Source organism: Saccopteryx bilineata, chromosome 3, assembly GCF_036850765.1.
Source record: "Saccopteryx bilineata isolate mSacBil1 chromosome 3, mSacBil1_pri_phased_curated, whole genome shotgun sequence".
Taxonomy (NCBI): Eukaryota; Metazoa; Chordata; class Mammalia; order Chiroptera; family Emballonuridae; genus Saccopteryx; species Saccopteryx bilineata.
Genome location: NC_089492.1, coordinates 9,183,727 through 9,211,016, shown reverse-complemented (window position 1 = coordinate 9,211,016; position 27,290 = coordinate 9,183,727). Strand labels below are relative to the sequence as shown.

The window sequence follows — 27,290 nt, the reverse complement described above, 5'->3', positions numbered from 1 at the left end:
TCAAAAAGGGTGGGGAAGGCTTAGTCTTAAAACTAAGCCTTAAGCTATAAGGATCCTGCCTGCTTACAGCCCATCCCCAACACACATTAATATAATCACGTCCATCCCAAGCAAGAAGGGCAACTAATATCACCGGGGCAACAGGCTTCCACATGGGCAGCACCATCTTTAACAAAGTGAGCGTAATATATTTTATCTGCCCAACGTTATAGGATCTATTAAAAGGAAAAAACATTCCTACACATTAAAACTTACGAGGTAAAAATAGTGATAAATGTCATTTTGCATATTAACACGTTGGGCAGATAAAATGTATTATGCTCACTTTGTTAAAGAGGCCGTTGCCCAGGTGATATTAATGTGTGTTGAGAATTGTTGTAGCCTGAGGCTTGGTTTTGGGATTAAGCCTGTCCCACCCTTTTTGGTGTGAGGTGGTACAATCCAATCATGCCTCAGAAAAGTGACTTTGTATTGGAGACTTCCCTATTTTGTATATTGGATTAGAGGTTGTGAAGCTACAATATAAAATGGGGGCGGAACGAGAGTTTGTGCTCTTGGTTCCTGAGATTATCATTAGAAGAGAGAGCAGAGAAGAGCAGAGAAAGGCCACGTGGAGGAGGCCAGGAGAAGCAGCCAAGTTGGTGGAGTGCTGAGTGAGATGCCAGTTTGTGCAGTTTGACGCTGGAGAAGGAAGGAGATGGGGAACAGAGGTGAATAAGTCTGGTGAGCTAGAGACCTTTGATTCTAGGAAACTCGGATAAGTCAGTGGCTTTGTGAGCATTGAATATGACTGGGTTTTGGAGCCCAGTGTGTATTTTTACTTGCCCGCCGGATGCAAGCTAGAATTAAAGACTATGGCCCATCAGTTTTTGGCTCCGCTGTTTCTTTACCGACTGTCCAAATCCAATGCGAACCTGCATGGGCCAGGCAGCTCTAATGGTGGCCCTGGGCCTGCCTGCTGGCTTTACAACACAGTAGCAATAAATGTCGTTTTACATATTAAAGACATTCCCAAATTTTCTAGGGTCCTTGCCACAACAGTGAAAAGTTTTAGCTTAGGATAAGGAAATAGGAAATCACCTTTGCTAAAAGTAATGAGGCTAGCTTTAGTTTACAAGGTTTATACATATAAAGGGGTTCAAAAGGGAAGATTATTAGAAAGCATATGTAGGTTTTTCAGGCAAGGGGAGTGGCCTTGTGATCCCTTTGTCTAGAGGTATACCTCACTCTCAGACTCCAGGAGGGGCGGAAGAGTTAGAATCAGTGTAGGATGTGTAAACATTGTTTCCTAAAGGATCTTATTGAAGGGGAAGAGGAAGTTTTCAGATAACATTTATTTTCTCTGTTGTCTAGCAAGTGGCCTCAGTCCTTCCAGAGAACTATAGTTAAATTATGACTAGATGACCCATGTGTCCTTGTAAACCAGGAAGCTCCTGAAGTCTTCTCTCTCCATTTCCACAGAAAGGACAGGGGTGTGGGTCAAATAAGTTTGTAAATATATATAGGTTTGCTCGCTTATAATTTGCATTGGGTGTGGGGGACAGGCTGTACGTAGGCAGGGTCGTTATAGCCTAACGCTTAGTTTTAAGACTAAGCCTTTCCCACCCTTTTAATACTAAGATCTTCTCAACTCTAAATTTCTCCCCACACCCTTGACTGTTGTATGATCTGGGTGGTGCACTGTCATGAGGAATCCCATTATGCCTCAGATAAGTGACTTTGTATCAGAGACTTCCTTGATTGTATATTGGATTAAAGGATTTGATTTCTATATGATAGAATGAGCAGAGGAACCCATGCTGGAGGAGAGCAGAGAAAGGCTACATGGAGGAGAGAAGTCATTTTGTGCAGAGTTTGTGCAGAGAGAAGGAGATGGGGAACAGAGGTGAATAAGTCTGGTGAGCTAGAAACCTTTGATTCTAGGAAACTCGGATAAGTCAGTGGCTTTGGGAGCCCTGAATGGAAAGGGAAGTGTTTTCCCACTGTGTGTATTTCTCTCCCACTGAGTGCAAGCTAGGATTAAAAATAATGGCCCCCAGTTCTTGGCTCCATTGTCTCATTACTGTCTGTCCAAATCAAATGCGAACCTGCATGGCCAGGCGGCTGTGATGTTGGCCATGGCTACAGGCCTTACAGTCTTCATCCACAACTGGTGGGCCATTAGCTTTAATCCTAGCTAGTACCCAGCAGGCAAGGAATACACACAGTGGGAAAACACTTCCCTTTTCATTCAGGGCTCTCAAAGCCACTGACTTATCCGAGTTTCCTAGAATCAAAGGTTTGTACCTCACCAGCCTTATTCACCTCTGTTCCCCATCTCCTTCTCTCTGCATAAACTCTGCACAAACTGGCTTCTCCTTTAGCACTCCGCCATCTTGGCTGCCTCTCCTCTCCTCCACGTGGTCTTTCTCTGCCTTCCCCCAGCATGGGCTCCTCTACCCCATTTTATAGTGTAGAAATCAAAACCTTTAATCCGCCTGACCAGGAGGTGGAGCAGTGGATAGAGCGTTGGACTGGGACACAGAGGACCCAAGTTCAAGACCCCAATGTCACCAGTTTTGAGTGAGGGCTCATCTGGTTTGAGCAAGGCTCACCAGCTTGAACCCAAGGTTGCTGGCTTGAGCAAGGGGTCACTCAGTCTGCTGTAGCCCCCTGGTCAAGGCACATATGAGAAAGCAATCACTGAGAAACTAAGGAGCCACAACAAAGAATTGATGCTTCAAGAATTGATGCGTCTCATCTCTCTCCCTTCCACTCTGTCTGTTCCTCTCTGTCTCTGTCACAAAATAAATAAATAAATTTTTAAAAAAGTCACTTATCTGAGGCATAATGGGATTCCTCATGAGAGTGCACCACCTCACATCATGCAACAGTCAAAGGTGTGGGGAAAAGCTTAGTTTTGAAACTAAGCCTTAGGCTATAATGACCCTGCCTACTTACAGCCTGTCCCCCACACCCAATGTAAACTATAAGTGAGCAAACATCTATATCATTTACAAATGTATTTGACCAAAAAGGAAGCAAGAAGCCTGACTTTTCCTCTTGAAAATGGCATTGCCAATACTAAGTTTTAGAGTTCTTTGGCACCTTATCACAGCTTGGCTGAATTTACATAGCCATGTATCCCCCCCTCCCTGCTTAGGAACAGACATTCAGAACTCTCCATCGTCCTGTGCCTCTGTCAGCACAGGGCAATCCGACTCATCACAGATCCCGTAATGATCCCGGCAGAAGCGGTGGGCATTTTACCAGTGAGAGCTTTTCTGAAACCCTGGAAATAGCTCCACGTTCCCCCAGGATTCAGGCCTTTCCTCCCAGAGCTCTGTAAGAGAGTCATTTAATGCAATCCACGCTGTGTTTAAAAGGAAGGTTCTAGAGCAGTAGTCCCCAAGCTTTGTTGGGCCACGGACTGGTTTAATATCAGAAAATATTTTCACAAACCGGCCTTTAGGGTGGGACGGATAAATTCACAAAATAAAATTATGCAACCGGCATAAAAACTGTGGTATTTTTAAATATAATTGTTGAACTTAAGAGACAAGAGTCAAGAGTGAGTCTTAAATGGATGTAACAGAGGGAATCTGGTCATTTTTTAAAAATAAAACATCGTTCAGACTTAAATTTAAATAAAATGGAAATAATGTAAGTTATTTATTTTTTCTCTGCGAACCGGTACCAAATGGCCCACAGACCAGTACCAGTCTGCAGCCCGGGGGTTGGGGACCACTGTTCTAGAGGATATTTAAAAAAAAAACCAGTGTCGACCCCCTCTGCCCATGGGCCCATTATTCCCAGCCTACTCCAAGTTAAAGTAGCCAGAGGAAGTCAAAGGGAGAGGAATGAAGAGATGGGGGAGGGGAGGCAGGAGAGCAGAGACAGGCAAGAGGAGACTTACATTTACCACTGAGCTTCAGGCTGTGTGACAGTGCTGCCACCTCCTGGCAAAAATTGGAAATTCATAAGAAAATACAGCCAATCGTCATTATCATTCAATGGGTGAACCACAAAGATAACACTAGAGTTTATATATGTGTATGCATATATCTATATCTAGATATATGCATATATGCATATATCTAGATATATATAGATATATCTAGATATATATAGATATATAGATATATCCATCCTCAAGGTATTCCTGGGATCTATTTAAACTAGAATTAAATATACCCACTGAGGAGCCACTGAGCCACTTCACCCACAGGTGTTGTAAGGTACCAAAAACTACAGAATTAATATTAATATTTTAAGAGGCTTGGAAAACATTTTATTAATTTGGGTTAAGGCGTGCAGAGAAATTGTGAGAATAGTCTCTGTACTGTGTGATTGGCATGACCAGGATGGCCCTTGGCATTGTATTGTAAATGCAAAGGGGAGGAAAACATGGATTCCCTGATTTCCACCACACCTGTGGGGAAAGCGGTGAATGGCTAGCCAGTTGCAGGAAGAGAAAAGCCAAAATAAACCTTTTCTTATAACTATAAGCCATTTGCGGGCATTTGTCCCCACAGAAACTACCTCTCCTATATAAATGCATGTAGTTAATACGTGTGACACTGGACAGAGAGATGGCGGATGAACACTAGAAAATATAGGAATGCCTTTTAATATGTAAAGAGATATCTTTCTACCATTGTGTTGATTTGTAAATTTTGTTTTCTCCATACAAAAAGATGTATGGCTTGCAAATTGAACATGGTCCTATCATGTTAAAGGACATATGACTATAACCAATAGTGGTAAAGGGCTCCTAATTACAATTTTTGCTTCTGTACTTCCCACTTACAAAACTATAAAAACTAGGTAAAACTAAGAGCCAGCGCGCTCTCCCTCAGATTTCTGTCGGAGTTGCTGCCGCTTGGCCAAGGTAGACAATAAAGCTTTGGTGTGTAATCGACGGACCTTGTTCGTGTCTTCAATGTTCCAGGTCCCTCCGGATTGGGCTTAACACCCACATTATCAAGCTCCTACCTTTTAAAACATAAAATGGAGGGCCTGGATAATGAGAGAAACTCCTTCAGTGTTCTCTCTACATCCATGTGTTCCCCCCTCCAATTCTCCCCCCACCCAGCAGGCAGTCTGGGAACATCTGGAAAAACTTTGAAGGCCTTATGCTAAGAGAAATAAGTCAAAAAAAGACAAAGTCCATGGATTACTTACATGTGAATTCTTAAAACACACACACACACACACAAACTCATGCAGATATAGAGAACAGCTTGGAGTTGTTAACAAAAGACAGGATCAGGACTGACTCCGACCTCACAGGACAAACTCCCAGTCCTGCCCACCAGGGGGCGCTGAGGCCTCAGCCAGATGCTGCAGAATGCAGAGGGCCCCATACAGGGCGCACAGGGGCTCCTTGGCTTCCAGCTCCCAGGCTGACATGGGGCTGTTCAGCTCCATCTTCAGGCCACACTCGGCCAGCAGGCCATAGGTTATGGACAAACTATCCTCCTGGAGCGGGGCCAGGAGCTCGGGGTTGAGGGTGAAGGGGACGCTCCCAGAGCAAAGGAAGTTGGGCTCCAGGATGCTCCGCACCTTGAAGAAACAGTGACACATGTGACAGGTCAGTCTCTGAGGTCAGGAAGAGAGAACCTTCAGTCCCAAAAGCCAGGGGTCATGCAGGGACACTACAGGGACAGGAGCTTTAGAGTTACGTCCTGGTCCTGCCTTGTGATCAGTGTGACCACAGACATGGACACGTATGGGAAATGCTTGAGCACTGGTCGCTCAGCACTTGATAGTGACACTAACATTTACCCTGCAGAACACAGTGTGCTTGGAATTGTACATGTGTGCTCTCGTGTGTGCAACATGCACATGTATACACATATGTCTATACATACACGTGTACTTAGATATTCATACCAGAAGACAGAGCACACATACAGTTTGCACACGGTAACCATGTGAGTAGAGCAAGGGTATAGCTCACATCTCCTGAGCTCCCAAACCAGTATTCCTATAGAGCTGTTTCAGAACTAGGGCAGGGGACTCTGTAGGGGTCACCATGGAAACTGAGACCATCTCAAAGTAGACGCATGCGCACTGGCCGGCTCTAGAGGGAGACGCAGCCCCGATTTCCCGGGAGCGACACGGGGTCTCGGCTCCCTCCCAGCAGACACCTCAGTCCTCCCCCTTCTCTCAGAATCACTCTTCCCTCTGGTTCCCTCCCCGCTTCCCGGGCTGCTGCCCTGGGGAATCTCACCAGGTCCCGCTGCTGGGAGAGGATCTCCTTCTCCACGGAATAGGCCAGCAGACCATGTTGGATGTCACTCAGCACTGGGGACAGGGGGACATTTGGAGAAAGAGTCAGATGACCCTCTCTACATGAACTGAGAGACCCTTAAGAGGCAAACTCCAAGGCAGAGGAATAAAACGCGCTAGACTTGAAGGCCCAGTTCCTGCCCTGGAAATCCTCCTGCTCCTGGGATGGTGCCCAGGACGCCACAGAGCACGGGCAGAGGGTGGGTCCTGGGCCGCAGCCTGGGTGCATCACCCCAATAGTATGATAGGGGCAGCGAGGACAGTCTCCCCAGACCTCAGGCCTGTGTCACAGGGCAAGTTTGTCCCCTGAGCCCTCCTGACCTGGGACAGGAGTGTGCTGTGAGGGTGAAAGGTCACAACGTTTGAAGGGTTTACATGAGGTGGCATCTAATGCCGCCTTTTTGGGGGCTCTGGGGGACCAACCATGTGACTCCCACATTCTTCCTCCAGGTGATACTTACCCATTATGGCTTCAAGCAGGTAAAGAATGAGTTCCTTTGAGGAAACACAGTGATATCTTGAGTCCTTTCGCAGTTCATTTAGGATGGTGCCACCAGGGCCACTCAAATGACCCAAAGGTTCCTGTTCAAGCTGTGGGAGACAGGTATTATTAATAATGACAATATAACATATTGTAATTCTGTGTGTAAAAGTCATTAACCAAGGAGTAAGGGGCAATGGCTCTATGCACGCCCAGGGGATACAGAACACACTCAGTCTGTAGGGTGGCACTACCCGCCCTGATCATGGGACATAGGGACATAGTCCAAAATCTCAGACATCTGTCACCCCCCTAAGATTACCCCCATCCTCTCTTCCCCATACATCCTGGCAGCCAGATCTCCACAACACCCCCCGTTTACAACTTTGATCAGCCTCGGGTGGCAGTGGGACCCTCACCATGTCCATGAGGCCCTGAAGAGCCTCTCGGTCCCCAAGCATGGCCCGAATGTTGGAGAACACAGTGTCTTGAGCGTTCTTTGAGAGCTGAGCCCCTTCCATTGTCTTGAAAATCTCCTCTTGTAGGTGCTGGAAGTCTGCCCTCGGACAGTAATGCCAACAGAAAGCAGAGACAATCCTCAGATTAGAACACTCCTTTCCCAACAACACGAGCAAAATGCCCCTTCCCTTTAAGCCTCTGACCCAAAGCATCTCTGTAGATGGCACATTGGAGCTCTGGGGTGGAGCTGTCGTGCTATCGTGATTGGCTGGAGACACGGAACATCTCAGCTGAGTGAGTGGGGGGAGGGGGTGCAGGAGGAGAGAGGGGGCTTTGGGAAGGGCTCACAGGAAGAGGGAGAAACAGACCAGGTGCTCATTTCTGGGACACGTCTGAGACACTATGGACTCTATGGGACAGCAGAGGTGAGAATGCTGGGGAGTGCAGCATGGGACTAGAAAATGAGGGTGTCACGACATTTATATAAATTTACAGACATAAAGTGCTGTTACTACATGCAGTTGTGACTGTATCTTCAGAGTCTATAAAAAATTAAACAAGGAGTAAATGTTGAGGGCTCTCTGCTTCTGCTAGGACACCAGAGGTGACCACAAGGTGATATTCTGAGAGTGAGAAGTCCCTAAGGGAAGCACCAGGCAGAAGGCATTTCAGTTCATCACGGCCCTTTCGCCAGTGCCCAGCATAGGACTGGTAGCCCATTGGCTCTTCAATGACATTAGTTATAAGACTACTAATAAACAAGTGAACAAATGAAATGATTAAATGAACAAACAAATGTATGACTGAATGAATGAAGGAAAAGTGGGCTGACTAAGGTGTGATTTGGGAGTGAAGCTCAGTGTTCTGAGATGCTTCAACATCTCCCATCTGGGTCTGAGCTGTGCTGTGTCCTACCCAGCAGCCCTCAGGTCCCCTTAGTAAACACTCACCTAGACAGACAGGCTCCGGTGTTCTCTCTAGAAAGAGAAAGGCAAGTGGGCAGGTCCCTTGCTGATTCCCAAATTTGCTTCAGAAGCACTTCTGAGGTTTCTGCCCATACAGCCTTCTCCCTTGATTAACCTCTTCCTGCTCCATCCCAGACCATCCTTCATCCCTCCTGTCCCTTCTAGACCATTCTTGTCTCTTCTCAACCCTTCCGGACTTTCCTGTCTCTTCCCAACACATGCCGACCCATTCCACCCTTCTGACCCTTCCCATCCCGCAGGAACTATGCAGGCTCAGGTGCCACAGTGGCACAGGCAGGGGCACTCTGCGCTGCTGCCCAGATGAGGGCAGTTAGCACCACCCCCAACCCCAGCAAACACACTCACCTCTTGGGTGGAAGGAGAGATTTTGGAAACCTAGAAGAGAAGTGGAATTCCCTACCTGAGAGTGAGTCTCTGAAGACTTTCCATTTCCCTGCAGTCAGTCCTACTCCCGACCCGGTCTCCGCCATCCACCCTGACCCTCTGCCTGGGCTGCCAGAGCCCAGTGCTCGGCTGAGGATGGTGAAGGTAGTCACGTGACATTTCAGTTGCGCCAACTGGGGCTTCATGGAGGGAACACGTCCCAAGTTCCTGGCTCTAAAGTCACCCACTCACTTGGAGAGAGACATTCCTCTGACTGTTGCCCTGGAGAGAGAAACAGAAGTGCTCACTCACAATGGCTTAGTTTCCACCCCACCCCCCACCTGCCATGTGCGCACACGCACACACACTTCTATCGCAGTACTCAAAGTAGATAGTCGCTTTCCCTCCGACCAGGGGCCTGTGTCTCAGTCACAGCAAGGGAGACGAGAACTGGCTGGAGGATCCCAGATAGAGAACATATACCTGTGCTCTGGGTTCCTCTTTCTAAAGGTTCCTTCCAGTCACCCTTAGGAGCGAATTGTGGAAACAGACAAGTCCCATGCGCCCCCTAGTGGTCAGGACATGATGTGCAGACACTGCTGAGAGGTTAGCTTTTCAAGTCTTAACTCCGTTTAGTTCACTCTTGTCAACACATAAACATATTTTGGAACATTGAGAGGAGCCACTGACCCCGCCAGACTGAGAGTTCAGCCCCATTCTATCTACTGTCACTGGCAGAAGGTTATTGGCAGCAGGACCCCTCCCCCACCTGAATAGATTTTGCAGGCTGACCTCACCTGGGACTCAGCATTTGGGCAGGGAGGGGCCAAGGACCTTGAGCTGGTTGTTGCATGTATCCATGAATGAATGAATGAATGAATGAATGAATGAACGAACAAATGAACGAATGAAAAGTGAAGCTGATCAAAGTGTGAATCTGGAAGTAAAGCTCAGTTTTCTGAGGTGCTTGGAAATCTCCAATTTGGGTTCTGAGCTTTGCCGTTTCCTACCCAGCAGGCCTCACGGTCCCTCTCAGGAAATACTTACCTTGCAAAAGGAGTCCATTCATTAATTCTAAATGGAGAAAGACTCACTATCTCATCTCCTATCTTTGCTTTAGAGATACTTCTGAGGGTTGTGTCCACCTTTTTCTAAACCTCTTCCTGCTCCATCCTGGTCCTTCCCTCCCTTCTCACACTTCATGATTCATACTGTCACCTCACAACCCTCCCTGACCTTTTCTGACCCTTTCTGACCCTCGCTAAAGTTTCCTATCTCACAGAAACTATGGCCTGACCCGGGGCCATGGTGGCAAAGGGGCTCTGCTCACCAGATGAGGACAATCAGGAGCCCGCCCAAACCCCAGCACACACACACAAGCCTTGGGTCGATTGAAAGTCTTGTGCTGCCTTGAAGGTAAATGAAATTCTTCACAAAGAGTGGGTCTCTGAAGACTCGGCTTCTATACATTCTGCCCCGCCACGCCCAGCCCCTCTACTCCACCTCCCCTGTCCTTGGTCCGCTGGACCAGAGCCCAGGGGCTCAGGTGAGGACACCAAGGCAAGCATGTGGGGTTTCAACTGTGCAAAGTGAAGGGACTACCTCCCAAGTTCCTGGTTCTAAAGTCACCCGCTCACTCGGGGAGCACAGTGGAGCCCGTGCTGGCCTCAGCGCCGCAGGGCACGCCTGCCTCCTTAGACAAGAGTGCAGCTCCCTGAGGTAGATGTTTCTGTGCTGTTCATAACAATTTCATCAATAAACTTTCTAACCATCAAACAAATGATTTTGGACATGTCTATATTTACCTGTACAGGGAGATGGTGTGCTCAAGAACTTCCCAAAATCCTCTGGAAAGAGAAAAAGAATATCGATTACAACTGTCAATCACTGCTCCCACGACACACGCGCATGCGCGCTCGCACACACAGACATTTCTATCCCAGTACTCGAAGGACACAGTGGCTTTCCCTTGTCCAGGGGCTTGTGTCAGAGTCACTACAGGGGAGAGGAGGTTGTGCTGGGGCAGCCAGGCTGGGTAAGCTTTATCTGCGGGTCTGTCTGAACTGAGCCCCTGATGCAATTTTAATGAGTGTCTAATGGGGGTTAAGGGCTCAGCGGGCCTGAGGTCTAAGCAGAGAACCCGTTCAATTCGGGAAAGTCTTTTTGCTTATCTATTTCTCTCATGTAGATAGTCTGGGTGGAAAAACGTCATCAGGTCAATACAACCCAGAATATTCCTGCTGGAGTCCCACCTGCAGCCTCTGTGACCTCCTCCTCCAGGTCAGAGGTGACAGCTTCTCTCTCTGTGGCCCAGGGTCCCCTGCATCAGAGTCACCGGGGATGCTTGTGGAACCCAGAACCCCTGAACTCACTCCATAACTTCTGAATCGGGCTCCTGAATAGGAAGCTAGAACCTGAGTTTTCAATAAGCCCCTGGGGTGACGGGTATGCTCTCTAATCCCTCACTGCAGAGCTGCCCTCACCAGGGAAGGACATGGATCCTTCCTGCTGCCCTTTGTCTCACCTGCTGGAGGCCCCGCCCTCCCGTGTCTGCTCCCAGTCCTGCCCTCTCCCTGGGCGATCTCACATTTCACGTAGAGAAAGTTCAGGATTCTGAAACCTGGCTAATATCAGATTTCAGTCTTTGACAAGGGACAGGAGCCCATGAAGGAAGGAGACAGAGAGGAAGCAGCCCCATAGAAGGAGACCCATCCATCACGATGCTGCAGTATCCAGGGGGAGGAGCTCCAAGGAGGGCGTGGTCAGGTTGCTTGATGATGACCACGTGGAGGAAATTCCCTGGAGGATGGACCGCAGTGGGTCAGGTGCAGACGCCAGGGAGGGGGAAGCAGAGTGTGGACGACTCTCTGTGGAAGTGAGCTGTCAGGGGCAGACTGTGGCAGAGGACACTCGGGTGAGGGGTTATGAGACGGCAGAGACCAGACCCTGTGGTCAGGTCATGGGAAGGACCCAGGAGAACTGGAGAGAGTGAAGGTGGACGTGGCTCAGCCACTTTGCCTGACATTTATGTCCCTCAGTTCTGGGGGGAGAAGGGCTCGTTTCCATTCATAGATCAGATGGGGACAGAGGGATTCTGATCTTCTCCATAGTCACACAGCAAGTGCTATGTCAAATTATTAAACTGGTCTTCACATTATTTTTCTTTCCAATTTGTTATGCAGGGTGTGTTTATGGAAGTGTGATGTTTACTGCACCGGGTCCATCTTTGTAAGACTCCTTCCAGTGACCCGTAGGCCTCAATTATAGAAACAGACAAGCCCCACGCGCCCCCTAATGCTCAGGGCATAGCGTGCAGGCACTGCTGAGAGGTTAGCCTTTAGAGTCTAATTCCATTTAGTTCACCCTTGTCAACACATACAAAATATATACTTGAAGATTGAGTTGAGCTCACCAGATTGGAGAGTTCAGCCTCATTCTACCTACTGTCACTGGCAGAAGGTCATTGTCAGCAGGACCCTCCCAGGACCAGATGTTGCATTGAGGATTTCATAAGAAGCTGTGTGAGTGTGAAAGAGAGAGAAAGAGGGGGAGAGGAAGAGAGAGGGAGAGAGTAAGAGAGAGAGAGAGAAGGAAAAGGTTTGTTATGTCTGGTGAGGGAACCTTTTGATCTCTGAGGACCTGGACCCCTGGTATATCAGGCTGACCTCTACCTGGGACTCAACATTTGGGCAGAATGGGGCCAAGGACCTTGAGCTGGTTGTTGCATGCACCCACAAATGAAGAAATCATTGAGAGAATGAATGAATGAATGAATGAATGAATGAATGAATAGTGGGGCTGACCAAAGTGAGAATCTGGAAGTAAAGCTCAGGGTTCTGAGGTGCTCAGAAACCTCCAATTTGGGTTTTGAGCTTTGCCCTTTCCTACCCAGCAGCCCTCACGGTCCCTCTCAGTAAACACTTACCTTGAGAAAGGAGTCCATTCATTAATTCTGATGGAGAAAGACTCGTTTCCTCATCCTCTAATTTTGCTTTAGAAATACTTCCGAGGGTTGGGTACACCACTTACTAAACCTCTTCCTGCTCCATTATGGTCTTTTCCTTCCCTCCCTTCTCACCCTTCGTGATCCATACTGTCACCTCGCAACCCTCCCTGACTTTTTCTGACCCTTTCTGACCCTCCCTAAATTTTCCTAACTCACAGAAACTATGGCCTGACCGGGGCCATGGTGGCAAAGGTGCCCTGCTCACCGGATGAGGACAATCAGGAGCCCGCCCCAACCCCAGCACACACACACAAGCCTTGGGTCGATTGAAAGTCTTGTGCTGTCTGGAAGAGAAATGAAATTCTCCACAAAGAGTGAGTCTCTGAACACTTGGTTTCTCTACATTCTGACCCTATTCTCTGCTCCTCTTCTCCATCCACCCCTTCCCTTGGCAAAGGGGACCAGAGACCATCGGCTAGGGTGAGGACACCAAGGCAACCATGTGGGGTTTCAGTTGTGACTACATCCCAATGTCCTGGTTCTAAAGTCACCCGCTCACTTGGGAAGCACAATGGAGCCCACGCTGGCCTCAGGGCACGCCTGCCTCCTTAGACAAGAGTGCAGCTCTATACTTTCTAACTATCAAACAAATGATTTTGGACGTATATATTTTACCTCCAAAGGAAAATATCTTCTTCAGTGGTTTGGGCCTGTACCCTGGAAAGAGAAACCAAACTGACCATTCACAATGGTTCAGTCACCACTACACTCACACTCACACACACACACACACACACACACACACTTCTGACCCAGGACTCAAAAGAGGTAAGTGCTTTCCCTGTGACCAGATGCCTGTGTCTGTGTCACATCAGGGGAAACAAGGACTTGCTGGAGGCCCCTGGCTGGAGAAAGTTTATCTCTGGGCTTGTTTTGGCTGAGCCCCCAGCAGGGTGCTGATGAGGGTCTTCAGGGGGTCAGAGTTGAGTGGGGCCTGAGGTTTAAGCAGAGAACCTGTTCAACTCACCTGGTAAAGACATTTTCATTATATCTCTTCCAGGAATGCGAAGAATGCCTGGGTGGAAAAAAGTCCAGGTCAGCAGAGCCCAGTTTATTCCTGCTGGTCCCTCTCCAGCCTCTAAGACCTCCTCCAGGACAGATGTCCCAGCTCCTCTCCAGATGGCCTGGGGACCCCTCGCATCAGAACCTTAAACTCACTCCCTGTCTTCTGAATAGGGCTCCCTGAATAGGAAGCTAGAACCTACATTTTCAATAAGCCCCTGGGGTGACGGTGATGCTCTCTAATCCCTCACTGCAGAGCTGCCCTCACCAGGGAAGGACATGGGTCCTTCCTGCTGCCCTTTGTCTCACCTGCTGGAGGCCCCGCCCTCCCGTGTCTGCTCCCAGTCCTGCCCTCTCCCTGGGCGATCTCACATTTCCTGTAGAGAAAGTTCAGGGTTCTGAAACTTGGCTAATATCAGATCTAAGTGTGTGACAGGACAGGAGCCATAAGGGAAGGAGACAGAGTGGAAGCAGCCCCATAGAAGAAGACCCATCCATCACGGTGCCACAGTGTCCAGGGGGAGGAGCTCCAAAGAGGGCGTGGTCAGGTGTGCTTGATGATGATCACGTGGAGGAAATTCCCTGGAGGATGGACTGCAGTGGGTCAGGGGTGGATGTCACGAGGGAGTGAGCAGAGTGTGAACTATTCTCTATGGAAGTGGGCTGTCAGGGGACAGACTGTGGGAAGAGGACACTCGGGTGAGGGGTTATGAGACAGCAGAGTCCTGACCCTGTGGTCAGGTCATGGGAAGGACCCAGGAGAACTGGAGAGAGTGAAGGTGGACGTGGCTCAGCCACTTTGCCTGACATTTATGTCCCTCAGCTCTGGGGAGAAGGGCTCGTTTCCATTCATAGATCAGATGGGGACAGAGGAATTCTGATCTCCATAGTCACACAGCAAGGCTACGTCAAATTATTGATCTGTTCTTCACATTATTTTTTCTCCAATTTCTTATGAGAATGAAATTAGTTCACGGAAGTGTGAGGTTTACTGCACCCGGCCCTCTTTGTAAGGTTCCTTCCAGTCACCCTTAGGTCCGAATTATGGAAACAGACAGTTCCACACGCCCCCTAGTGGACAGGACATGACCTGCAGACACTGCTGAGAGGTGAGCCTTTTGAGTCTAACTCCATTTAGTTCTCACTTGTCAACATGTATAAAACATATATTTGAAGATGGAGTGTAACCACTGACCCCACAATATTGAAGAGTTAAGCCTCATTCTATCCACTGTCACTAACAAGAGGTTTCAGAGAGGATTTTATTGGGAGCTGTGTGTGTGTTTATGTGACAGAGAGAGAAAGAAAGAGAGAAAGAGATGGAAAAGAGTTGTCATATCTGGTGAGAACATCTTTTGATCTCTGAAGAGGTGAACCCCAGTTGTTTCAATCTGACCTCACCTGGGACTCAACTTTTGGCTTGGGAGTACCAGTGACCCTGAGCTGCTTGTTGCATGCATGCATGCATGAATGAATGAATGAATGAATGAATGAATGAATGAAAAATGGGGAGGAACCGAAGTGTATATCTGAAAGTAAAGCTCAGTTTTCTGAGATGCTTGGACACCTTCAATTTGCGTTCTGAGCTTTGCCGTTTCCTACCCATCATGCTCGGTGCCTCTTAGTAAAAACTTACCTAACAAACTGTGGTCCCACGCTTTTTCTAGAAACAGAAAGACAAGTGGTCACTTTCTTTCCTCGTCCCCCGGATTTGCTTTACAGACACGTCTGAGGACTCTGCCCTCTACTACCTCGTCCCTATTCCTACCATGCTTCCCCATCTATAAGACACTCTCATGTATATGATGCGTCTTGATTTGGGGGCCCAAACTTTGAAAAAAATGTATTACATAAAGTTATTGAACTCATGTTTTATTCATCATAAAATTCATACAACTCATCATCTTTGTCAAAACTCCCATCCATGAGCTTGTCCTCACCTGTGTCTGATTACAAATCACTGCCTTCAACCACGAGCGCAAAAACAAGTGCAAAAAGTGGAAAATGCAAGTAAAAAAATCTAAAACCACTGTATAAGATGCACCCAGTTTTGAGACCCTCAATTTTTCCAAAAACGGTGCATCTTATACATGGGGAAATAAGGTACCTTCTTCCTTCTCCATCCTAGTCCCTCCCTCCACCTCTCCAAACATTCCTGACCCTTCCAGATGCTCCTTGAAAACTCTGCCCCGCTCTCCAGATGAGAACACTTAGGATCCATCCCCCACCCCAGTGAACGCACACTCACCTGCTGAGTGCCTTGGCGCCCTACTGGGACAGCCTAGAAGAGAAATGAAATTCCCCACCCTAGGGTTACTCCCTGAAGACTTTAGGTTTCTCCACCATCTCCCAACTCCCCAACCCTCCTTTTCATCCACCATGGCCTTTGCCTGTGGGACCAGAGCCCAGTGGCTCCACTAAAGGCAAGAGGCAAACATGTGGGTGTCCGTGGTGCTACATGAGGCCTCGTGGAGGGATCACATCCCACATTCCTGGCTCTTTAGTTATCCACTCACTTTGGAGGAGTATTGGATCATTGTCTAGAAAGAGAAACAGAAGTGATCATTCACAAAGGCTCCGCTTGTATTCTGCAAACACACACACACACACACACACACACACGCACACACACACACTCCTATCCCAGTACTCAGAGGAGACAGGTGCTCTTCCTGTGGCCAGAAGCCCAGCTGGGGAAGTTTTACATTAGGTATTATGGAGCAGAGCCCCCAGCAGGCTTTTAATGGGTGTCCAAGGGGGCCAAAGCTCACCAGGGGCAGAGAACCTGCCAAACTCACCATCTGAAAAGGTTGTCTGCTTTTCATCCTCTGCAATGTGATCAAGGCCTGGGTGGGAAGAAGCCCGGTCAGCAGAGCCCAGTTTATCCCTGCAGGAGTCTCTCAAATCCCCGCACCTGTGCCCCTCACACTTCCTCCTCCAGGCCAGGTGTCCCAGCTTCTCTCTGGGTGGCCCAGGGACACCTTGCATCAGAGTCACCGGGGATGCTTGTGCAACCCAGGATCCCTGACCTCACTCACTTCTGAATCGGGCTACCTGAACAGGAAGCTAGAAGCTGCGTTTTCAATAAGGCCATAGGGTCACGGCGATGCTCTCTAATCCCTCACTGCTGAGCTGCCCTCACCAGGGAAGGACATGGGTCCTTCCTGCTGCCCTTTGTCTCACCTGCTGGTGGCCCCGCCCTCCCATGTCTGCTCCCAGTCCTGCCCTCTCCCTGGGCGATCTCACATTTCATGTAGAGAAAGTTCAGGGTTCTGAAACTTGGCTAATATCAGATCTAAGTGTGTGACAGAGGACAGGAGCCATGAAGGAAGGAGACAGAGTGGAAGCAGCCCCATAGAAGGAGACCCCATCCATCACGGTGCTGCAGTGTCCAGGGGGAGGAGCTCCAAGGAGGGCGTGGTCAGGTGTGCTTGATGATGACCACGGGGAGGAAATTCCCTGGAGGACGAACTGCAGTGGGTCAGGGGTCGACGCCAGGGAGGGGGGAGTAGAGTGTGGATGATTCTCTATGGAAGTGGGCTGTCAGGGGACAGACTGTGGGAAGAGGACACTCAGGTGAGGGGTTATGAGACGGCAGAGACCTGACTCTGTGGTCAGGTCATGGGAAGGACCCAGGAGAACTGGAGAGAGTGAAGGTGGATGTGGCTCAGCCACTTTGCCTGACATTTATGTCCTTCAGCTCTGGGGAGAGGGCTCGTTTCCATTCATAGATCAGATGGGGACAGAGGGATTCTGATCTTCTCCATAGTCACACAGCAAGTGCTATGTCAAATTACTGAACTGTTCTTCACATTATTTTATTCTCTGATTTTATATTGAGGGTGAAATTAGTTCATGAAAATGAAACGTTTATTGCAGTGGGCCCCTCTTTGTAAACATTTCTTCCAGTCACACTTTGGTTCTAATTGTGGAAGCAGACAAGGGAACAAGACCCATGCGCCCCCTAGTGGACCGAACATGACGTGCAGTCACTGCTGAGAGATGAGCTTTTCCAATCCAACTCCATTTAGTTCTCACTTGTCAACGCTTATAAAACAAATTTCTGAAGATTAGTCCAGCCAGTGACCTCACCAGATTGGACAGTTCAACCCCACTCCGTCTATTGTCACTGGCAGGAAGTTATTGATGCCAGGATACTTCTTTGACCAGATGTTACAGCAAGGATGCTATAGGGAACAGTGTGTGTGTGTGTGTGTGTGTGTGTGTGTGTGTGTGTGTGTGTGTGTGTGTGTGTGTGTGTCTGTGTGTGCGCGGGCGCGCGCGCGCACATGAGTGTGTTGAGGGAACAGTGTATTTTGATGTTAGTGAGGGAAAGATAGATGTAGATACAATTCTGCATCCCATGGTTAAAAAACTGTGTCCATCCTATTGTTGCCGAATGTGCTGATATTTCATGGTCTTTATTAGGGGATTATGGGCAACCAGGGAGGGCTCTCTGGCTGTCCCAGGTGAGCTGCTGACAGTGGTGGGACCTTGATCAGATGTTGTTGGGATTATATCATACTTCTCCCAGTGCTAAGGACACCCCTGCGATAGGCACCCCTCTTCTCCCTCTCCATGTAGGACACCGTCTCTTTACCCCCCAGGACAACATTTCAGTGGGGTCCTCCTTGGAAGTGGCAGTGGTGGTGGGGTGTGTGTGTCCTGGACAGCTGAGAAATGCTGCTCCTCTCTCTGAGCTGGTGGAGAAGCCAGGTTGCCCGATGATGCCCTTTCCCTTACCACGTCTCTTCCCCAAGAAGTGGACCCCAGTCCCCAACTGCCTCCTGACCTTCCGCTTACCCCAGCGCTTCCCCTGCAGCAGCAGCTGCTTCCTCTTGTAGGCCACCACCGAGCCCTGCGGCACCGTCAGCTTCTTCTCTCTCACTTTGCGACCCTCTCCCTGTCCTTCACCCTGGGGACAGAAACCAGGTAACACTGTCATACATGCGTGTGGTTTTAAATGTCAAACACCCTGGAAATTCATGAGAAAAGGAGTCAGCAGCCCCTCCCTCACCCACCCGGCTCCTGATCTCTAGTTCCTGCTCTTTCCCTGTTTCCCCATATTTACCTTCACATCCCTCAGTCTCAGGTTGATATTGCAATCATTTGAGTTTTTTCAGATTCAAGTATATCTAGTCCCTTTCTCTTTTTGATGATGGGGGTTCCATTTTCCTACACATTATAAGAGCTGAAGCAATAGATAAAAGGGAAACGCCCCACTCCAGCCTGTTCTACCCTCCATGCAGGGCCAGGGACATATCCAACCCGTGTCCCTCTAACTGTCCTGTCCTATCCAAGGCGGGAGAGATACTGAGAGGCTCTGGTGAGTTCACAGCCCAGGGGCACTGGCTCACTGAAACAAAAACTGGGATCTATGGAAGGACGACAGAATACTTTCCTCCTCATACATCATACCACCATATCACTAGAGGCTGATCTACTGGAGTACCTTCTACCATATATAACACATACAGCTTTTCAACAACAACTAATTACAAGGCATATTCAAAGGCAACAAACAACAGGTTAAAGAGACACAACAAACTGAGAGTCAGACTCAGATATAACATAGACGCTGGAATTGTTAGACAGGGAATATTAAACCACTGTGACTAATATCCTAAGAGATCTGATGGAAAACATAGACAAAATACAAGAGCAGATCAGAAATGTAAGCAAAAACATGGAAGTTCTAAGAAGAAATTAAAAATAAATGCTAGAGAGATTCAAAATACTACAACAGAAATAAAGAATGCCTTGATCAGCTCATTAGTAGACTGGACACAAGTGTAATAAACACCTCTGCACTGGAAGATCTCTCAGTAGAAATCTCTGTACTCAAAAGCAAAGAGAAAAAACTTACTTAAAAATAAAACTTAATATACAAGAACTGTGGGACAACTACAAACGTGGTAATACACATGGAACAACAACTGGAGAGGAGAGAAAGGAACAGAAAAACTATGTCAAGCAATAATAACTGAGTATTTCCTTCCAATGATGTCAGACACCAACCATAGATTCAGGAAGCTCAGAGAACGCCAAGTAAGGTGAATAAAAATAAATTTAAAATCTCAAACCTATGTATTCTAACTGCAGATAAAGAAAACATATGAAAAGTCTGGAAATACTGAAAAAAGTCAAGCATTTCTTATTTGCTACTGTTTCTACAATTTTCTTTTTTACTGTATGAATTTGTACCTTGTTCAACAGAAACATGACAATAAGGTATTTGAGAATACAAGTACGACTCCACATCTTACTAGAAATGCAAGACGGATTTTATTTCTGCAAAAAAAGGATAAGTACTCAGGCAGGACAGCTCAGTAGGTTAGAGCGTCATCACGAAGTTCAGAGGTCGCCAGTTCGATCCCCAGACAGGACACATACAGGAAGAGCTCAATGTTCCCGTTTCTCTCTCTCTCTCTCTCTCTCTCTCTCTCTCTTGCTAAAATAAATAAATTGAAAAAAATTCTTCTAATCGATAAGGTATTTGAATTTTATGTTTATTATTAAGTAATTCTTCCATTTCATTTCTATTGTGGATAATAAAATAAAAAAGCACGACAAAAAATGTGCTGTCTTGCCCATTTTTAATTGTACTGAATTGTATTGTGTTTTCATTTTCATTTGTCTTGAGATATATTCTGACATCCCTTGAAGTATCCTCTTTGACCCACTGGAGGGTCAACAGTGTATTTTTTAGTGTCCATGTATTTGTGAATTAGATAGTTTTCCCCTTGTTCTTGATCTCTAGTTTCATTCCCCTGTGGCCAGAAAACACACCTGGTGGACTTTCAGTCAGTAAATTTGGAAAGACTGACCAGGGGGCCTCAGGTGAGCTGTCCTGGAGAACGTGCTGTGTGTGGGGTAGAAGGTGTATGATCTCTGCAGCATGTTCTGTGATGTCTGTTATGGACCAGAGTTCCTAGTCTGTATGGTGCTGTCATCCTCCGTTTCCTTACAGACCTTTTGTCTGATGGACTGAAACAAAACTATGCACCATGAAGCAAGGGGGACATGTCAACTCTAATGACACCAGAGCCCACGGCCACCGTTTAGCACTGTGCTGGCTGTGAACACTGACAGAGGACCTGGACACAGCTGAGCAGTAGCCCCGGGTGAGAGGACACGAACTCTCAGGAAGTCCGGGTCACCAACCCCAGCAGATGGGAACACAACGCTGAAGTCGGTATGTCCTTTTGACAGAACAGTGTATTACGTGGTTCAAACTTTCATCCTTCAGGTGAAATCAATGAACTTGGGGAAATTAGTACACAATTCACTTTTGTTCCTTGAGATTTAGAAATTATCCAAGTGAGGACAAATGACACATAAACTATATTTTATAAAAGTATATTATAACACAAACTATATGATAAATTAATTTGCTTACATAAAAAGAAGTAAATTAGCTTGTTATTGTGAGTGAGTGAGTGAGTGAGTGAGTGAGTGAGTGAGTTATATAAATCCATGAGCATGAGGTTATTTACATCTCACCCCTTCTATCACTCTGCCCAGGACGTCACAGCATGCAGGGTCCATCACCGCTGAGGATGCTGTGAGTGGTCCCTCATCTCCTCCCATGTAAACTAAACATGGACACAGTGCGGCAGCCACCCCTTCAGATTTGCCAGAGTCCATCACTCACCTAAAGCAGGTGTCATACCACATAATTCAATCTAGTTCCTATTATATCGATAGGTGTCCCCGTCTCATACCTTGAAAAAAACATTCAGGGGAATGCAGAATCTCCCCAGGATACTCCCACTGCTGAGATCCTTCAGCTCAGGACTGTTGAGCAGTTCCACGGTCTCCGTCACCACATACAGGTTCATCTCTACTCTTCGGCACTGCCCCAGAAATGATGGCTCTGGGTCCCTCAGTTTCCTGGGGAGAGGGGAGGGTCAGAGTGGGAAGAGGCGTCCTCTCAGGTCACCCTGGGGTACCCTCCCCCTCAGGACCAGGAAGGGTACAGAGACTTTGGACTTTGACAGGAGTTCCCTCTATGGGTAGAATAATATTGGCATGTGGTTAAGTTACATGGAAAGAAAAACCTCTTTGCTAAGTGGGGTAGAGGGGCCCCATTTCTGATGGGATGTGGGAAGGAGACAGTGCATGCCATTGGTGAATGGTGTCTGCATTTTCCAAAATTATACTGGTCCTGTTGGGAGGGAGGTCAGATGTCCATGCGAGGGCCTCTCACGTGAAGAGGCAGGAAGGAGACGGGTCCTCAGTGACCAGAGTCCTCAGGAAGCCCTGCTGTCAGAGCTGGGGAATCCCTCATCCACACGGTCCAGGGGCTCAGTCAGGGTGGGGGGAGCACGTGGATCAGTACGGTGGAGCAGGAAGATTCTGGGTGGTTTTTCATGACAGGCACATGGGGAGTTTATAGATGAGCTGTTGGTAGGTGGCTGCAGGGCTGACTGAAGATACAGGTCTGGGAGGGGCAGGGAGGGGTTTGAAGCACTGAGGGCAGATTTCATCTCCATTTCTGTCCTGAGACTCAACTCTGGTTCCACTGACAGCCCCCCTGGGGTGGCACCCTGGGTAACAACCTCGTGGGATTCTGAGACCCCTAAGTTGCTTTCCAATGACGAAGGACACTGGGCCTCCAGTGTGGGTTTCCCCGTTATCTTTGGGGGGAAGTGAAGCCTCTTTCTGTGTCTCTAAGATGTGATGTCATCTGACATTTACTCACCTCCAAACTCACCTCTGTCCCCTTCATCCTGGCTCACTAAGCTCCACCTCCCTGATTCCTGCTGCTCCTGAAAATGCCAAGCTCCGCCCCATCCCCCCGGGCTGAAACCGTCACCTGGACTCCTTCCTCCTGCTCTTTGAGTCTTTTATTCTCAGGACAGAGTTCAGCCCTCAGCTCCACAGAGACCCAAACAGAGTGCCCTCCATCCAGCCCTCCTTCTCAAACCAGTAACTACCCTCAGAGCTCCCATCAGGACCTGTAACTACCTTCAGGGGAAACACATGCCCTGCCCAAATCCATTTGTTAAAAGTATCTACTTGCCTTCTTATTTCTTTTTCTAAAACTATTGCTAGATATTAAATGCTACATATTAAATATTGTTAGAAATTAAATTATCTATTTCTAGATAATAAAATGAATTGATGAAATTGGAGGCTCTTCAACTGCTGAAGGAATTTCCAGGAAAAATATTATTTTCCTACACCTAAAAGAATCCACATATGCTTTATAGTATAAACAGTCTTTGTTAATATTAGTTCCAGTAGGAGACTTACAGGACATCAGAAATACCGAAAATGTGCCTTGTCCTCTTAATTACTTTTCATCCTCTAATTAGCCTGTGATTCTGACTGGTTGTTTACTTTAGCAATTCCGCATTGACAGAAATAGTATTTAAATTGAAATTTCTGTTTCTAAAGGGTGTAAGGACATCAGTTCTTTATTGAGTCCTTACAGGATATTTGAAGATCTGTCATTTCCCACAAGCACTGAGTTCAACTAAATCCTAGGACAATGGGTAAACTTTATTAATCAAAGATTTCAGAGCCTTTGTCTCACTTAAATTCATACTTTTCACACTCGCTGCATGTCTCCTGCCACACTATGTATGTTTTAGGACAGGAATTTTTATCTGTCTTAGCATTACTCTATTCTCACCTCAAAATAGCATAGTAATGGAGAATTGCAGCTTTAATAAATATGTATTAGATCACTAATAACCATTAGTGAATGAATGAATGCCCAGAAGAGCAGTACGATCAAACATGCCATTCTCTTCATTCTGAGCCTCAGGAACAAAGTCTATCAGACACCCCCTTGCCCACAGGGACAGCACCGCTTGGGGGCTGTTGACCAGCTCCTTCCCCTCCTGTGTCCTCACCTCTTCTGAAGTTCTGTCCACGTTTCATATGGGGTGCTGACAATCTGATACTCAAAGGAGGACCCTTGGCACTGAGTGGCCTCCCCCGAGAAGCTCACATCTGCCCCAGCATTCACACTGCCACCCGCCTGCTGCTTCTTGACCACAGTGTCACTGAAGAGGACGGGAGCTTTCACAGCAGCATCTGGAACCAGACAAGGTGGGCTGAACGTTAGCCTGGAATTCCCTCAGGACCAGCTGGGAGATGGATGGAGACGGAAAGATTGAGCCCTCATTGCCCCACCCTCCTACTCAACTGAGTCTCTCAGCCAGAAAGCTGACTCATCAATTCATCCTGTGAGTGTACATTACCACTGAGGACAGTGTTTGTGTCCACCCAGGGGCTGGATGACAGAGATAATGTCCTACACCTGAGAAATGATGGTGTCACTTGCACCTGTGTCCAGGAGACCCACATCATCATCTCTCCAGGCACAGGGTCAGCCCCAGGAGAGGGGCTCACAAGCAGTAAATGTTTGGGACTTGGAGCCAGACTGACTTGGGTTTGATCCAACTCCTCCCAGTTCCCAGGTATGTAACTACGAACAAATTCTTTTATAAGCTTTTACTCTTATGTAAAATGGGGATCATATTTTTTGCCTACGAGGCTGCTGTCAGTATTAAATGAACCTGGGATCATAATTAGTAACGTCTGAGATACTCTTAGTTCCTTGCCCATTGTCCATAGACGAGGTAAATCCTGAGGGCCCCCTGTGTGGGGGTCTCAGAATGTCTTGCATTCTGTACCCCTGCTCTCTGACCCCTGTTTGCAGCCCGGGCCTCCTACGCCCCTGGCTGACAATACCTGGGACCGGAGAACTTGGTTCGAGGATGTGCAAGAGGGAGATGTCAAGTGGAATGTCAGGAAGTTCCCAGAACAGTGAGCGAGACTTCTTCCTCTGTACTAGAGTAAAGCGACGTATTTTGGTGGCACTCAGCAAGCATTTGACAGGCCTGAGTTCTTCGTCTCCAATCTCTTTGACCAACTCCTTGGTAGCTCTCTCAAACATGGAAGGCATGTTGCTAGCAGCAGAGAGAAGAGAAGTACTAAGACCAGGTGGGTCTTACAGATGAGATTCAATGAGTTTTCATGTGCCATGCAGAAAGAGCTGACAGTGACTTGAATATTTCATAGGTTTTGTCCTCTCTACACAGGAGGAGCATGCGTGTGCAAACGGTCCCCATGTCAGCTGGGAAGCCCTAGTCTGGGAATCCCTGCCAGGTCAGGGGATCTGTAAGCCCTTGTTTAATTGGTTGGAAGTGACATTGAGGAGGTCAGTGCTGTCCCATAAATTAAAATTACACACTTTCTTATGCCACTTAAGTTACAGCTGACCAAACATACAACTTAATCACCACCCCAACAAGGGAACGGCATTTTATGTGTGTGGGTCACCTGTGTTCAAGGTGGCAAAGCCCGTGCTGTCGAAGATTTTGTACAGTCTTGCTGTAGCTGAAATGAAACAGGAGGGCAGCCCCCCAGTATGGGCGGAGATGGTGAGATAACACCCCAGAAGCCTGCATTGTTGTGCTGAGTGGACCATCCTTCACCAGAAAACTATCAAGTGCCTCATTTCCCCTGAGTGGGAAGAGTGTGACACTCACTCAGCTTTGAAATGCTTTCAATTTCAAAGAATGACGTCAGCAAGATGGCAGACAGGCCTCTTCAGCCCTCATCCGCCCACAGAGGCACCGGTGTTGACGACCACCGTGGACAAGTGCACCGCTGTGGGGGCCAGAGCCTGGCAGAGGTCCCAGCACTCCGTGTGAGTCAACACCCAGGAATGGGGGCACTGAGGGGTGAGGCCGTGCACAGTCACCCCACACCCCTTCCTCCCAAGGCAGCACAGTGCAGGCGACACAAACCCCTCGACCCAGGGTTTCTCCCACGGGGAAGTGAGCACCGGCTCCCCAGCCGCGCAGGATGCTCCTAAGAGCCCTGCTTCTTTGCCAGCCCACCCAGAGGCAGAGTAAGGTCGTTTGAGGCTCTGGGCGCTGAAGAAATATAGGGCCCCTTCCAATAGAAAAAAATGTCATGTTGCGATTTTGCAGGGCCCTTCAGAAGTCGCGACCCAGGGCACGTGCCCAGTGCGCCCTCCATTAAATCCGCCTCTGACCCCACCCAGAACCCCGAGGTGGATCGGCAGGGCCGAAGACTCTGAGGACAGGTGTTTGTAATGGACAGGTGAGTGTGCAGCATTGCTCCGCCATAAAAAGAAGGAACTCTTGACACGCACGACAGCATGGAGGGACCTGGATAGATGATGTTGTGTGACATAAGTCAGGCTGAGAAAGACAAGTGCCATATGATTACATTTATATGTGGAATCTGGGGGGGGGGGGGAATCAAATGGCTAAAAACAAAGCAGAAACAAACCATAGACACAGAGAATAGGATTACGGTTGCCAAAAGGAAAAGGGTTAAAATGGGTGGAAGAAAACTGTATCACAGACACACCCCTTAGCCTTCCAGGGAGGCACGTTGCTACCAGAACTCATCCTTAGCAGGGAGGACTCGGGGAGAAGTGCTAACTTTGGGGGTGGGTGTCAAGCTAGAACAAACCAGAAACCCCTCTGCTCGTCTCACAACCCTACTCTGAACATCGCTGTCTCTGACCACAGCGCCCTCTCTTCTTGTTCACCCCTGGTCCCGGGTAGAACTCACCAGGCTGTATGTGTGTGTCTCACAGGGAAAGGTCCCGATGAGCGGGCTCGTCCAGCCTCCAGACGCCGCAGGTCAGACTCGCTCCAGAGATCAGAGAGCTGTGCTCTGCCCGTCGGGGTTTCTTTCCGGCAGCAGGTCCCTGACCCGCTTTGCAGAGCAATGTCCTGGGAAATACGACAGGAGGCCCGGTCTCCCCCAGAGGACCAGGTCTGGGCTGAGGTCTGGGTCTGGCAATCTCAGCTCCCAGGTCAGATGCAGGGTGACGGAGATAGGGGGCTACACTCACCTCCTCCCGGGACCACGCTGGGGTGACAGGTAAACTAGGGAGAAATCGACCTGAACAAGCAGCTGCAGGCTGGCTGAAGAGATGTCTGGACACCAGGGACTCGAAAAGAAACAACTTCAAGTCTAGACTGGCTGGAAGAGCGGAACCTTGAAACAGCTGTCCCTGCTCCTGGAGCTGGTGGCTGAGATCCGTCTCAGCTGCTGGAATGGGGGTCCGTATATGCCGGAGAAGGGCGGGGACTAAACCACAAACCAACGTCCCAGCCCAGAGCCCCAGAGCCAGGAAGTGGTGCCCAAATCACATCTAGGCGGAAAAGGAGGGGATTCTGGGAGAGGACTCCAGAATCAGGCACCCTCTTAAAGGCTCAGCACACAACACTGTTTTCACAAATAGCACTGTGCAACACGCCAGCATTCTGAGGGCCCTGCCCTGACTCCTGGACATTCTAGAAGCCTAAGAGAACTCATCTGAGCTGTTTCGGATGAGTTATGTGAGTCCAGGGAAGCCTGAGGGGTTTGGGTTCATCTTAGCTTAGAACCAAGATGATCATGAACAGCCTGCAGCTTCCCTGTCCCATTCCCTGGCTCTCCCTCCTGGAGCCCCGACATCCTCCCTGAGGGATGTAAACGGGACAGTCCGGAGCAGCAAACGTGCAGCAGCAGAGAAGCACCCTGGTCCTCCTACACCGAGAACAGCCTCTTGTTGGGGAAGCAGCAATGTGGGGACCCTGAGAACACACTCCATCTCCCTCCTGAAGCGGGTAGACAGCACCCACGGCCTCCCCCTGACACACCTCACACAGCAGTCTCCTGTGGCTGCGACGTCACGGGGAGCTCTCCATGCCTGGCGTGGTGGCCCAGAGTCAGC

At 48.4% G+C, this 27,290-nt stretch overlaps 2 protein-coding genes across 2 annotated transcripts in view; both read right to left on the bottom strand.

Annotated features, from left to right (window-relative positions):
* Positions 1-27,175, bottom strand: LOC136329725 (gasdermin-C-like). Its single transcript, XM_066266387.1, has 18 exons — positions 26,138-27,175; positions 24,278-24,495; positions 23,434-23,617; positions 21,295-21,463; positions 18,374-18,485; positions 16,369-16,416; positions 16,087-16,110; positions 15,819-15,851; positions 15,207-15,233; positions 13,536-13,583; positions 10,368-10,439; positions 8,815-8,844; positions 8,545-8,574; positions 8,164-8,190; positions 7,174-7,310; positions 6,735-6,864; positions 6,215-6,288; positions 1-5,544 (listed from the first exon to the last, which is right to left on the bottom strand). The coding sequence occupies exons 2-18, from the start codon at positions 24,489-24,491 to the stop codon at positions 5,266-5,268; spliced, it is 1,638 nt and encodes a 545-aa protein (XP_066122484.1). The 5' UTR covers positions 24,492-24,495; positions 26,138-27,175; the 3' UTR covers positions 1-5,265.
* LOC136329724 (gasdermin-C-like) overlaps positions 25,146-27,290 on the bottom strand; it is a 29,895-nt gene continuing 27,750 nt past the window's right edge. Inside the window, exons 13-15 of the mRNA XM_066266386.1 lie at positions 26,424-26,623; positions 26,161-26,301; positions 25,146-25,265 (exon numbers count right to left, since the gene is read on the bottom strand). Of these exons, the coding sequence (XP_066122483.1) occupies positions 25,146-25,265; positions 26,161-26,301; positions 26,424-26,623 (461 nt within the window). The remainder of the gene's footprint in view (positions 25,266-26,160; positions 26,302-26,423; positions 26,624-27,290) is intronic.

Coding starts and splice junctions, on each gene's coding strand:
- LOC136329725 (XM_066266387.1), bottom strand. CDS start 24,491: ATGCCTTCCATGTTTGAGAGAGCTACCAAGGAGTTGGTCAAAGAGATT. Junction 15,852..16,086: donor TGATCCAATACTCCTCCAAA/GTGAGTGGATAA, acceptor TTTCTCTTCTAG/GCTGTCCCAGTAGGGCGCCA. Junction 8,575..8,814: donor AGAGGAATGTCTCTCTCCAA/GTGAGTGGGTGA, acceptor CTTCTCTTCTAG/GTTTCCAAAATCTCTCCTTC.